Source organism: Octopus sinensis, linkage group LG13, assembly GCF_006345805.1.
Source record: "Octopus sinensis linkage group LG13, ASM634580v1, whole genome shotgun sequence".
Lineage (NCBI taxonomy): Eukaryota > Metazoa > Mollusca > Cephalopoda > Octopoda > Octopodidae > Octopus > Octopus sinensis.
Window position 1 is genome coordinate 9,832,494 of NC_043009.1, and position 14,082 is coordinate 9,846,575.

Sequence of the window (14,082 nt, forward strand, 5' to 3'; positions counted from 1 at the left end):
GCACACAGTACAAAAAAAAAAAAAAAAAAAGAAAACACACACACATTCATTTTTCCTTTCTGTATTTTGTTTTCCTTGTACACACTTATTCCTTTTTTTTTTTTTTTTGCTACCCACGAGGTGCACACACAAACACAGTTTTGAATTGCCTTCTCGGTTCCACGTGTTCTCTCTCCGTTTCTCGACCATACCTTCTGCCCCCTTCTCACAGACTCCTTCCGACAAAGGCATGGCTTCAGGTTTGCCTTCATTTACGGGGGATGCGGGGCTGTGGTTTGCACAGGTGGAATCACACTTTGCCGCGCATACCATTCCGCCACAACAGCAGTTACATCTACTGTTTTCAAGTTTGCCCTCCCGGCTCGCAACATCGGTCAGGGATCTCATTGTGAGTCCCCATCCTGACGCCACATATGCGTCAGTAAAGGCGGAGATCCTCCGTCGCAACACGCGCTCAGAGGAAAGTCAGTTTAATGAACTGATGGCCGACGAGCAGTTAGGGGACAGAACTCCATCCCAATTTCTGCGCCATCTAAGAGAGCTAAGCGGCAACGCCGCTGACGCGCCGCTCTTACGCAAGATATTTTTCTCAAGGCTGCCTGCCCACGTGCAGACAATGTTGGCCACGGCACTGGATGCTGTGTCTGTGGACCAGATCGCCACGATGGCCGACAAAGTGTTGGAGTTTTCGCGCCCATCTCCCTCGCGGGGCCTGTACGCATGTACAGAGCCCCCCCCGACCCCTCCGACGAACGATAAACTGGCCGAGAACATCGACGCGCTTACGCGGAGGATCGATGATCTGTGCCGTGCGATCGGACGCCAATCTCGTAGTCGCAGTAGCTCTATTTCCCGCAGTCGGAGTGACTCTGTTTCTCGTTCCGGCTGGTGCTGGTACCATTCGAGATATGCCGAGAAGGCAGATCGGTGTACCCAGCCGTGCACTTTCAAGCCCTCGGAAAACTAAATCCGGAGGAGGTGAGCACGTCACCTTCTTCCATCTCGTTTCCCAAACATCGTGCATTCTATGTAAAAGATCTGGTGTCGAAGACATTCTTCATGGTAGACACCGGCTCCTGTTGCAGCATCTGGCCCCTTCGTCTGGCTGCAGACAAGCCCAAGCGCTCTTCGATTGTCTTGCATGCTATTGACTCGTCTCCCATAGCCACTTACGGTCAGATTTCGCTGCGCCTCGACCTTCGTCGAGACTTTCGATGGGTTTTCGTCATCGCTGACATCCCGCATCCTATTCTCGGCGCTGATTTCCTGGATAGGTTTAACCTATTGGTGGATGTCAGGCGTCGGAGGCTTCTTGATAGCACGACGTCGCTCTCTACACCGACTGGGAGTTCCACCACTGCGGTTCTTAGCCCGACATTCTTTGTTGCCACCTCTGGAGACCCTTTTCACTCTCTTTTGGTTTCATTTCCGGAGCTAGTGGACATTGCCTTTAAACCGGAAAAGCCTACCCACTCGACCCTCCATTTCATCACCACCAATGGGCCACCTGTATTCTCACGCCCCCGGCGCCTAGCGCCAGACCGACTTAAAACGGCCAGAGCCGAGTTTGAGCACATGCTTCAACTTGGCCTTATATGCCCCTCCACCAGCCCATGGGCATCTCCCCTTCATTTGGCGCGAAAGGGCGAGTCTGATTTTCGCCCGGTTGGAGACTATCGACGCCTCAATGCCGTCACAATAGCCGATCGCTATCCGATTAGAAATCTCCGGGACTTTACAGCAAATCTCCATGGTTGTACCATTTTTTCGAAGGTCGATCTGATACGCGCTTACCACCAAATACCGGTCAACCCAGCCGACGTTCCAAAAACTGCAATCACTACCCCGTTTGGGTGTTTTGAGTTTTTGTACATGAGTTTCGGTTTGCGGAATGCTACTAGCACCTTCCAGCGTTTCATTGATGAGGTTGTCCGCGGTCTTGATTTTGTGTTTGCCTATGTCGATGACATACTCATTGCGAGCGACACACGAGAAAATCATCTCCGGCACCTTTCTCAACTCTTCCAGCGTCTTCGCGCGTATAGCATACGCATAAACCCCGACAAGTGTGTTTTCAGACGCTCTTCCCTAGATTTTCTAGGGCATCATATTGATTCGACTGGAATCAGCCCCCTCTCGTCAAAAGTCGATGCCATTCAACGCATCGCACCCCCCACTTCCTTGCGCCAGCTCAGGCATTATCTAGGGATGGTCAATTTCTACCGACGCTTCATTCCCGGTTGTGCAGATAAGCTGCTACATCTCACCAGGCTGTTAAAGGACTCTCCTAGAAAGGACAGTCAAGTCACCCTCTCTGTTGAGGCAGTGACAGCCTTTGAGTCCATTAAGAAGGAGCTGGCTTCTGTTTCTTTGCTTGCACATCCAGTTCCTGGCTTCTCTCTCTTTGACTGTGGACGCATCGGACACTGCGATTGGCGCTGTGTTACAACACACAGTGGATGACCATGTTCGACCTCTAGCCTTCTTTTCCCGTCAACTGCAACCAGCTGAACGACGATACAGCACCTTTGATCGTGAGCTCCTAGCGATCTATCTATCGGTCGTCATTTCCAGCATCAACTTGAAGGGCGAGATTTTGTGATCTATACGGATCACAAGCCCCTTACGTTTGCCCTGTTTTCAAAACGGACAAACTCTCACCCCGTGCTTTTCGGCACCTGGATTTTATCTCTCAATTTACTAGCAACATTCGACACATACCTGGAAAAGAGAACGTTCCTGCTGACGCTCTCTCTCGCCTTCCAGTTTGCGCCCTTTCGTCTCCTGCTGCTATCGATTTAGCTGCCATATCGCAGGAGCAGCCACCTTTGGCGTCGTTAGATTTAACTTCTCCCAAGTTCTCCTGTTGCCAGTTTTCCTACCTTCCGCTTCCGTCAGCCGAAGGCACCATTCTTGTGACACTCTTCAACTGGATCTCCCAGGCCACTGGTGCCTGAGACCCATCAACGCTCAGTGTTTGAAGCACTGCACTCCTTATCACATCCTGGCATCGCTGCCACCCTCAACTAATCACTGCTCGGTTTTTCTGGCCGAATATGCGTCGCACAATTACTTCTTGGACACGCACCTGCTCCAAGTGTCAACGGTCCAAGATTCAACGGCACGTTCGTGCCCCGCTTGGACAATTTCCCCCCACGGAGGCCCGTTTTCGCCATGTCCACATCGATCTGGTTGGACCATGGCCTGTGAGTCGCGGGTTCTCTTATCTATTAACTTGTGTCGATCGTTTCTCCCGCTGGCCAGAAGCCATTCCGATAGCAGACATTTCTGCTGAGACTGTTGCGCGAGCTTTCGTTTCAAACTGGATTTCTCGCTTCGGAGTCCCGTCCCGATTGACAACTGATCGTGGACGACAGTTTGAGGCCTCGCTATTTCGCGAATTGTCGCGAATTTTGGGTATGCACCATATCCACACCACAAGCTACCATCCAGCGTCTAATGGATTGGTTGAGCGGTTCCATAGACAGCTCAAGGCCGCTCTTCGTGCCTCTTCGGACCCACAGTCCTGGATCGAATTTCTGCCCATTGTGCTTCTCGGCTGTCGGACTGCTGTCAAGGCAGACCTGGGGTTTTCTGCTGAGAGCTGCTGTATGGTACCACACTGGCATTGCCCGGTACGATGTTGGTGCCAGACACTTCCCCGCCCCATGATCCGGCGACCTATGTCACCAGACTGCGGGAATATTTTTCAAACCTTCCGCCCATGCTTCCCAGAAAGCAATCTCCACCGTCCCATCTTCCACCGGATATGAACACCTGGTCGCATGTTTTTGTTCGGGACGATTCTGTGAAGGGCCCACTTGTTTCTCCCTATAAAGGACCTTTTCGTGTGCTTTCTCGCACACCAAAGGTTTTCACGATTGAGATAAATGGTCGTTCGGAGACCGTTTCCGTGGACCGTTTAAAAAAGGCACATTTTGAGACGTCTTCATCTTTTGATGACAACCTTGACACACCCACCTATGCACCTTTAACAACACTTTCACCTGCACAAACGCCTTCACCTGCACAAACACCTTCACCGGCTCCTACAACACCACCCTCGCCGTCAACGGGTGCCCCGAGCACACCGTATGTTACAAAATCGGGCAAAACAGTGCATTGGCCCAAGAAACTTTCAAAAACAATTTACATTTAACTTTCTTAAAAATGTTTCTTATTGTATAATAGTATGTACCAAGTCTTCTGGGGGATCGGCAAGCCTTCTGTTTTCTGCAGCACCACCACAATATTCTGGTTGCCGTACTTCGCACTCGGAGGGGAGCCCTGTAGTGATGCTACTGTGTAGGGTTCGGCGCGCATGCGCAGAATGGGACTACTTCCGGGTGGCCACCGGAAGTCTTCCCCATGCGCATGTGCGGGAAAACATCTCTCGAGCCCGCGAACCTCAAATCTCTCTCTTCGGCTCAAGACAGCACTGCGATCGGTCACGGTTTTCCTGGCTCTGACAGCCACACACCAGCTTCAACCAACTTCAACCAACCTCAACGACCAACACCAGCATATATCAGAGGCTGTCTATTCCCCCATCAGACAACGTACAACCATGAATCAATAAACCAAGTTGTCTGTTCACCTTTAACCTGAGTTTCGTCTGTTTGTTTTCTACAAGAATTTTTGTATGTGACTAGAAAGGATCTCGACACCCTGCCAGTGTTTCGATGATAGATCCTTTCACGTTACACACGATTTATTCAAAACATGAATAGATAAGTATTACATTTAACAGAATAATCCAAAAGCCAAAGAGTTAAATACAGCGAACCAGTGGCAGCCTTTGAAAATTGTTCACAGAATGCAGTGTACGTGATATACTGTCGAGCCAATTCTACTATATGGCTCAGAAACCTGGACGTTATCAAAGAAGCTTGAGAGGTGGTTGGATGGAACTTACACTCGCCTCCTTATGAGAGCTCAAAATCTCTCGTGGAAGCGTCATCCAACCAAAGTGCAAATATATAGGGAAACTACCACCTGTATCATCTCTTGTGAAAGGTAGGAGAGTCCAGTTTGCTGGACATTGTTGTAGAGCTGAAAACGAGGCAATTTCTACTCTTCTCCTCTGGAAGCCATCTACTCGCGATACCAGAGGGCGCACACTCTCCTACCCTGATGTAATCTCCAGGGATACAGGCATCCAGCAACAGGACCTCCGTAATGCTATGATGGACTGTGAAGTCTGGCGTAGCATGGTAAATTCCATTGTCTCGACCACGGTCGAACAATGATGATGATGATATGTGATATAAAATTGAACCAAATCAATAAAACAACTGTTTACCTGGCTCTGACAATGTTACTTGCATTAAGATCAACTATTTCTTCAAATCCAATAGCGAAAATATCAGCTGGGTAACTGAAGTCAGCATTTTGGTCTAAGGAATCTAGAAAAGCAAAATGAAATAAAAGGTGTAAAAAAAGAGAAAAATACATCAAGGTGTAATGACAGAATGACCGTAAGAATAAAACGAACATGCACTTATGTAATTACGTAGAAATGGTAAAAGATAGAGCAAAGGTTTGAATTGATGAGAGAACTTCTAAATGGTTTCCTGGTGCAACTCCATCAATGTTGTTGACTGTGTTTTAGTTAAAACGATGGCATTAATTAAGTCTGTCCAGAGTTACTTCTCTTTGGCTAAAGAGCTAGAGATGTATCAGGGAATCCAACATTGATAATGGCTAAAAAAACTGAAAAGCATCTGGGTATCTGACTGGGCAGATATAGGGTTTTTACACCATTTTTGCCTCAAGAAAGATTTATTTTCTCCATAGTAACTGCAGTCAATTTGCCTTTAGAAGCTGAAATAGGTCACAAATACAATTTAACAAACCTAATGTATGCTTATATCTAAACACTGCTTGGCACTGATACTGCTGAAAAATTTTCCAACCTGGCAGTCTAATAGTGTGACTCCATCAATGTTGTTGACTACAGCTTTAATTAAGTCTGTCCAGAGTTGCTTCTCTTTGGTATTTATCATTGTTAATGACTAAAGAACTAGAAACACGCCTGGGAATCTGATAATGTGTAGCATTGGGCAGATGTGATTTTACATCTTTTTACCAACAGAGAAATTTATTTTCTCCACAATAACTGCTGTGAATTTGCCTTTAAATTTAGCATATATGTAAAAAGCACTGGTGCTGGTACTATGTCAGAAGTATTGGTGTTGGTGCCACACCAAAAGCACCAGTGTTGATACCAAATAAAAAGCACCGGTGATGGTACCACATAAAAAGGACCTGTGGTGGTGTCACATAAAGAGCACTGGTGCTGGTGCCATGTAAAAAGCACCCAGTACACTCTGTAAAATGGTTGGCATTAGGAAGAGCATCCAGCTATACAAACCATGCCAAAACAGACAATGGAGCCGGGTGCAGCCCCTTGCCTAACCAGCTCCTACCGTACTGTCCAACCTATGCTAGGATGGAAATGGACATTATATCATGATGATGTTGATGATGATGTATGACGATGATATATGACATTACAATGAGATGATGCCGCCGCTGCCGCCGCCGCCACCGCCACCACCACCACCACCACCACCATCCTCAATGGTTAGGGCAGCGGATTCGCAGTCGGAGGATCATGGTTTCGATTCCGAGACCGGGCGATATGTGTGTTTATTGAGCGAAAACACCTAAAGCTCCACAAGGCTCCGGCAGGGGCTGGTGGCGACCCCTGTTGTACTCTTTCGCCCTAGCTTTCCCTCACTCTTTCTTCCTGTTTCTTATCCCCGATTTCCTACGCAACCGCTGAGCCTGGATGCGCATTCATCCATCCGTCGATGCTCTCGGTGTCAAGGGTTGACCTGCTTTCTCTTCTGTGGGTCTTACGAATAGCAAAAGACCACGTTTCGGACTTCTCCCAGGACGAAGAGCGATTCGCTCAACAAACAAACAAACAAACCAGCACCACCACCACCACCATTACTCTAACAATCAGTATTAGAAATATTAGAAACAACTTTTCCAACAATCAAGCTGGCAGGAAATGATTACATTTCCCCATACACCATTGCTATATACGTCTCAATCATTTGTTATTTTATTTGGAAAGCTATCCATAATCATCCAAAGTCCATTTAATGAAGTTTTCCATTAATGACTGGTTCTCTGTCAGTTTCGGCAAAGAGTGTTCCAGTCGACCTAATCAACAGAACAGGTTGTTCATGACATTGATGCGCAAGTGGCCGAGCACTCCACAGACATGTGTACCATCAATGTAGTTCTCAGGGAGATTCAATGTGACACAGAATGACAAAACTGGCCCTTTGAAATACTCATTTTTACCAGCTGAATGGACTGGAGCAATGAGAAATAAAGTGTCTTGCTCAAGAACTCAATGCACTGCCAGGAATTGAACTCATGACCCTACAATCGTGAGCCAAATAACCTAACCACTCAGCCATGCACCTTCACCAAAGATATGATACATTTCCAGTACCTTTTGATACCATTATCTGATTTCTTTATTGCCCACAAGGGGCTAAACATAGGGGGACAAACAAAGACAGACAAAGGGATTAAGTCAATTACATCGAGCCCAGTGCATAGCTGGTACTTAATTTATCGACCCCAAAAGGTTGAAAGGCAAAGTTGATCTTGGCGGAATTTGAACTCAGAATGTAACGGCAGACGAAATACCTATTTCTTTACTACCCACAAGGGGCTAAACACAGAGAGGACAAACGGATTAAGTCGATTATATTGACTCCATTGCATAGCTGGTACTTGATTTATCGACCTTGAAAGGATGAGAGGCAAAGTTGACCTTGACAGAATTTGAATTCAGAACGTAACAGCAGATGAAATACGTTAAGCATTTCACCCGGGCGTACTAACATTTCTGCCAGCTTGCCTGATACCATCATCTGGTATTTATTTTTACCCAGCATTCACTATTTATGTCCATATCAGTATACTTATTTTTCCTGCCTACACTGATGGCCAGTCGCTTTTTCTATAGTCTGCAACTCATTTTGTCTTGAAATAAAATTGTTCATTCAAAAGTCCTTAATCATTTTTTTTTTCTTAAATAAAAACAAGCATCCTTACCAGGAAACAGATTTCTGCAGCACGTGTGGGCGTCTAACAGCCAGTCAGTGAGTTTTTCTTTCTTGAAAGCAATGCTGCGGAAATGAGTCCCACCATTTACATTCCATGTACCACAGCAGACGCGGAGTTTTTCAAGTTTGGTGTACTCCCTATGTCGTGCTACCATTTCTCTAAGAATTCCTTCCGGTGCTAGAAAAACATTGCAAAAAAATTATTATTAGGTTTTTTTTAATGATAAATCTTTAAAAAAATCTACAAGAGTAAAAATATGTTACCACATAACAAGTACTGGTGATGGTACCACATAGAAAGGACCTGTGGTGGTGTCACATAAAGAGCACTGGTGCTGGTGCCATGTAAAAAGCACCCAGTACACTCTGTAAAATGGTTGGCATTAGGAAGAGCATCCAGCTATACAAACCATGCCAAAACAGACAATGGAGCCGGGTGCAGCCCCTCGCCTAATCAGCTCCTACTGTACTGTCCAACCTATGCTAGGATGGAAATTTCCTAGACAATGGAAAAGTTATAACAACGGCATCTAAAATCATTGAAGTGGCTGATATGTGTAAAGTTTATTGTGATGAGGTTTGAACTTATGACCATGGGGTCAGTAGCCCAGTTCTTACCTCCTTAGCATTCAGATTACTCAGTTAAATATGATGCTTATTTATCCACATTGTTTTGAATTAATCATGCATTATCTTGTAGCTTCAACGTCTCAAGGATTATTGTTACTCTTACTCTTTTACTTGTTTCAGTCATTTGACTGTGGCCATGCTGGAGCACTGCCTTTAGTCGAGCAAATCGCCCCCAGGACTTATTCTTTGTAAGCCTAGTACTTATTCTATCAGTCTCTTTAGTTGAACCGCTAAGTTACAAGGATGTAAACACACCAGCATCGGTTGTCAAGCGATGTTGGGGGGACAAATACAGATGCACAAACGTATACACACACACACACACACACATACATATATATATACACACACATATACGATGGGCTTCTTTCAGTTTCCGCCTACCAAATCCACTCAAAAGGCTTTGGTCGGCCTGAGGGCTATAGTAGAAGACACTTGCCCAAGGTGCCATGCAGTGGGACTGAACCTGGAACCATGTGGTTCGTAAGCAAGCTACTTACCGCACAGCCACTCCTACGCCTATTGTTTATTTTAAAAATGATATTGCAGGATAGGTGTGAGCCCTCTGGCTCAATATTTTTTCTTGAAATATTCTGGATTAATATTCTTTTTTAGAAAGAAATTTTATTTAAAACCAAAATCACTGACTTACTATTTAGAGAGACTTAGTAATTTTAATATTTCTATCACTGACTTACTATTTACAAACTAAAAGATTAAATCTTTAGATTTCCAAGCACAATAACAATAATAAATTAATCTAAATGAATATAGAACTACTTACAGGGTAAATTAGTCATTAGAGAGTTGGGTAGATTAGCTTGTGGTAACTTCTCCAGACAGTCTGTCAACTGTCGCCCAACCTCACTCACCTCCCACATCATTAAAGTGTTTGAAAGAGTGGTAAAATCAAGGATAGCTGGCTTCCTGGAGATCCACAACTGTGGCAGAGACAGTCTTACACAGCTCTTAGCAAGTGAAATGTGTAATAACGAATAAACAATACCAATAAATTTTCCATTATAATGTAAATTACTATAATGTAATATGGATGTTAACTGGTGAAATAAATATATTCATCTTATAACTCTATATATATATATATATATATATATATATATATATACAATTATATGTTACATTACTCGATAGTCAAGATAAAACTCTGAGTTTCAGATGCTGAAGTGGGAATCCACGACATCTCTTCGGTTATCTGGCTATTTGAAAACGCTATGAAAAAAACCTTTTTTTTTTCATAGCGTTTTCAAATAGCCAGATAACCGAAGAGATGTCGTGGATTCCCACTTCAGCATCTGAAACTCAGAGTTTTATCTTGACTATCGAGTAATGTAACATATAATTGTATAGATAAATTTCATCTATTTACATAATATTGAGGTCTCTTTCTTTCTTTTGTTATCTTACCGTTTTACCAATATATATATATATATATATATACAATTATATGTTACATTACTCGATAGTCAAGATAAAACTCTGAGTTTCAGATGCTGAAGTGGGAATCCACGACATCTCTTCGGTTATCTGGCTATTTGAAAACGCTATGAAAAAAACCTTTTTTTTTTCATAGCGTTTTCAAATAGCCAGATAACCGAAGAGATGTCGTGGATTCCCACTTCAGCATCTGAAACTCAGAGTTTTATCTTGACTATCGAGTAATGTAACATATAATTGTATAGATAAATTTCATCTATTTACATAATATTGAGGTCTCTTTCTTTCTTTTGTTATCTTACCGTTTTACCAATATATATATATATATATAACTCTAACTTCTCCCACACTGTCCAACTGATTTTATTGATTTTTTTGGCACATAGGTAGATCACATGGCCTGAAGTTCAAATAAGGCCAGAGTTTTTCAAAAACTTGATAATGCTCAGTTGGCATCCATTTTTGTGAGCTGAATCGGGTGTTTCAATGAAAATTCCCATAACAATATTATTTTTCCTGCATCTTTTGCATTTTCTTCACGTGTAAAATTTCATCAAAATAGACAGAATAGTCTCTGAGGAAATGCTTATTCAATACAAGGTCAGAGGTGGACTTAATTTCAACACGGAAAACACAAACAATGCTGGGTCCAACAGCCAGTATATATATATATATACACACACACACATATACACAAACCCACCCATGTTACACTGTTTAGATAATAAGTTGTAAAATTTATACCATGTAAACACCTTGAAGTCAGCAGCGCTTTGGCTCTTTCTTTGAGTTCTCCGGTCAGAGTTGATCCCATGACAAATACATCCATAGCTTCTTGTTTGTTGCTATCTAGGAAATTATTTTGAATTGTTCGAGTAGCAGATCGTGCGGCATCGGAATACTGAGAGAAATAAACAAATACAGGAAACAATCAAAAAGAATATTGATTTTTTTAAAGTATATTTTGCTCTGTTTTGTTTTACAATCAAATATAAATATATTTACGACAGCAATTATTAAGTTAATAAGAAAAGGTTATGTAAAACTCCTAATGATCTTGAATTTTCTGATTTGAAAAGAATAACAACTGCATGTTTTTTCCAGATATATTCTAAATAATAAAAATAATGAAAGTATTTGACATTTAAAAATCACATCATTTGTAAAGATTTTGCTGATCTTTTTTAATTCTCAAGATGTAGACATTATCAAAATGTCTCACAGAAAAACAACTGAACTAATTTCTATACACTAAAAACATCTCCAAAACCTTGTAAACTCAAGCAAAGAATAATATAAGCTTACATTTCTATAAGAAGACTTCAATCTAAAAATCCTATTTACTGGATGTTGTATTAAATATTTATTCCTCATCATCAACATCATCCTCCTCATCATTATAATAATAATAATCCTTTCTTACAAAGCCTGAAATTTGGGGAAGCGGACAGTTGATTACATCGACCCCAGTACTCAACTGGTACTTATTTTATTGACCCTGAAAGGATGAAAAGTAAAGTTGACTTCAGCGGAATTTGAACTCAGAACATGAAGACAGACAAAATGCTACTGAGCATTTTGCCTGGCACGCTGACAGTTTTGTCAGCAATAATAACAATACTGCTACTACTAATATTAAAAGTGAAAATTGGGGAGAGAAATGTCATTATCTTCATTATCGTTTAACGAGCTCTAACAGGCTCCTACTTCCACACTATCTTCTTAGTGTGTTAATGAAAACACAAAGTCAATTTTTATGGAGAGCCACCTGCAGCAACTACAAGAAGATGCAGACCTTCATCAACAAATGTCTCCGGCAGATCCTCCATCTGAAGAGGTTCGACAGAGTGCCAAACACTGACCCGTGGAAAAGGGCCAACCAGGAGCCCATACATGTTCAGATTAGACGAAGGAAATGGAGATGGATCGGGGACACACTGCGGAAAGAACCCTCAAATGTGACACGACAAGCACTTGACTGGAACCCGCAGGGGAAAAGGAAGCGAGGACGCCCGAAGCAGACATGGAAGCGGAACATTTTGGACGAGCTCAGGAGCACCAGCCTGACATGGGAAGCAGCCAAGAAACACGCCAATGACCACATAAAGTGGAAAACAACTGTTGAGGCCCTATGCTCCACAAGGGGCAAAAAGGATTAAGAGAGAGAGATATATTATCATCAGCATGATGATGATCATTATCATTATTTCAGGTCTGGATACCTTTTCCATTGCTAACTATTTTAGTCACCGCTTATAACCCAGTTATGCATGCAGTGTCATTTGTTTGCAGTTCACTGCAAGAGCATGTCCAGTTTTTAGCCTGTTTTCACATGAGCACTTTGATTGGAAATAAAGCATCACCATTCATACAAGTGACGTCATTTGATTGCAGTCCTCCACAAAAACATGTCTGGGCTGTTTGTTTGATAGAATGGAAATAGATGAATGCCAGCAGCCTCTAGCTGCAAAAAAATTCTGCTTCAGTGAAGCCCTGTCTGACCTAAGCAAGACTGGGAAAGAAGATGTTAAAACGATGTTGATAATGATGATGATTATGATGATGCAAACATTCCCTGCTTCATGTGGGATTTTTAGTGGACATGAATGACAGAATATAAACCAGGTGAGAGAGAAAAATTAGGGACCAGAGGGATCACCTGTGGGGTGCAAGAGAGAAGACTAGTTGTACAGACATATGATGTATATGAAGAATAACAGGTGGGTGAATTAGTGGTAAGAAATCCAAATGGAAGGAACTTGGGAAAGAGGACAACATAGAGAGAAGTGGACCCTCAGGAAGGAGATGACAAGGGACCAGAACAAATGGTGAGGGGCTGCGCTGCAGATGATTGGTCTAATCCAGCAAGCATGGAAAAGTAGATGCAAGATGATTAGAGAAACCAAACTGTTGAATAGCCATGGTAACTAAATGATCAGAGATGTGAGCAGCACAGATCATGAAATGTTTTTGCAAGTGAATGCACTAACTTCAGCATTCAGTCCTCAGAAGGGGGAGAGGTTGGTTGAAAAGCCAAAATATTTTCAATTTTGATTTTATGACTATTCTTACCTATGATTATGAATGCCGAGTAATGAGCGAAACTGGTACTCTGGTGGTTATGACTGCAAGGATCCCAGTTGATCTAATCAACAGAACAACCTGCTCGGGAAATGAACATGCAAATGGCTGAGCACTCTGCAGACAGGTGTACCTTTAGTGTAGTTCTCAGGAAGATTCAGCATAACACAGAATGCGAAAAGGCTGGCCCTTTGAAATACAGGTACTACTCATTTTTGCCAGCTGAGTGGACTGGAGCAATGTGAAATAATGTGCCTTGCTCAAGGACACAATGTGTTGCCAGGGATTGAACTCAAGACCTTACGATTCTGAGCCAAATACTCTAACCACTAAGTCATGTGCCTTCACAATGATCGATAAAGTAGGTACTGACGGACTAATGTGCCAACTCCAGCATTTGATACCCAGAGCAGGAGAGATTGATAAACATGCCAAACTTGTTATCTTAAATTCAGTTTTCGAGCCTATCCTTACCTATGGTCATGAATTATCCTCATCATTTAACGTCTGCTTTCCATGCTAGCATGGGTTGGACGGTTCAACCGGTGTCTGGAAAGCCAGAAGGCTGCACCAGGCCCAGTCTGATCTGGCAGTTTTTCTACAGCTGGATGCCCTTCCTAATGCCAACCACTCCGTGAGTGTAGTGGGTGCTTTTTATGTGCCAGCCGAAGCTGGCAACAGCCACGATCAGATGGTGCTTTTTATGTTCCACCGGTATGGAGGCCAGTCGGGGCGGCGCTGACAACAGCCACATTCAGATAGTTCTCTTACGTGCCACCAGCACTGGTATCACAACTACAATTTCCATTGATTTTAATCG

At 43.1% G+C, this 14,082-nt stretch overlaps 1 protein-coding gene across 2 annotated transcripts in view; it reads right to left on the minus strand.

The window, feature by feature from the left end:
• The window catches only part of LOC115218354 (synaptojanin-1-like), a 142,007-nt gene that overhangs the window by 38,923 nt on the left and 89,002 nt on the right, over positions 1–14,082 (minus strand). For both annotated transcript variants that reach the window (XM_029788115.2, XM_029788116.2), the window contains exons 10-12: positions 10,926–11,082; positions 8,086–8,274; positions 5,303–5,405 (exon numbers count right to left, since the gene is read on the minus strand). In XM_029788115.2, the coding sequence (XP_029643975.1) occupies positions 5,303–5,405; positions 8,086–8,274; positions 10,926–11,082 (449 nt within the window). The remainder of the gene's footprint in view (positions 1–5,302; positions 5,406–8,085; positions 8,275–10,925; positions 11,083–14,082) is intronic.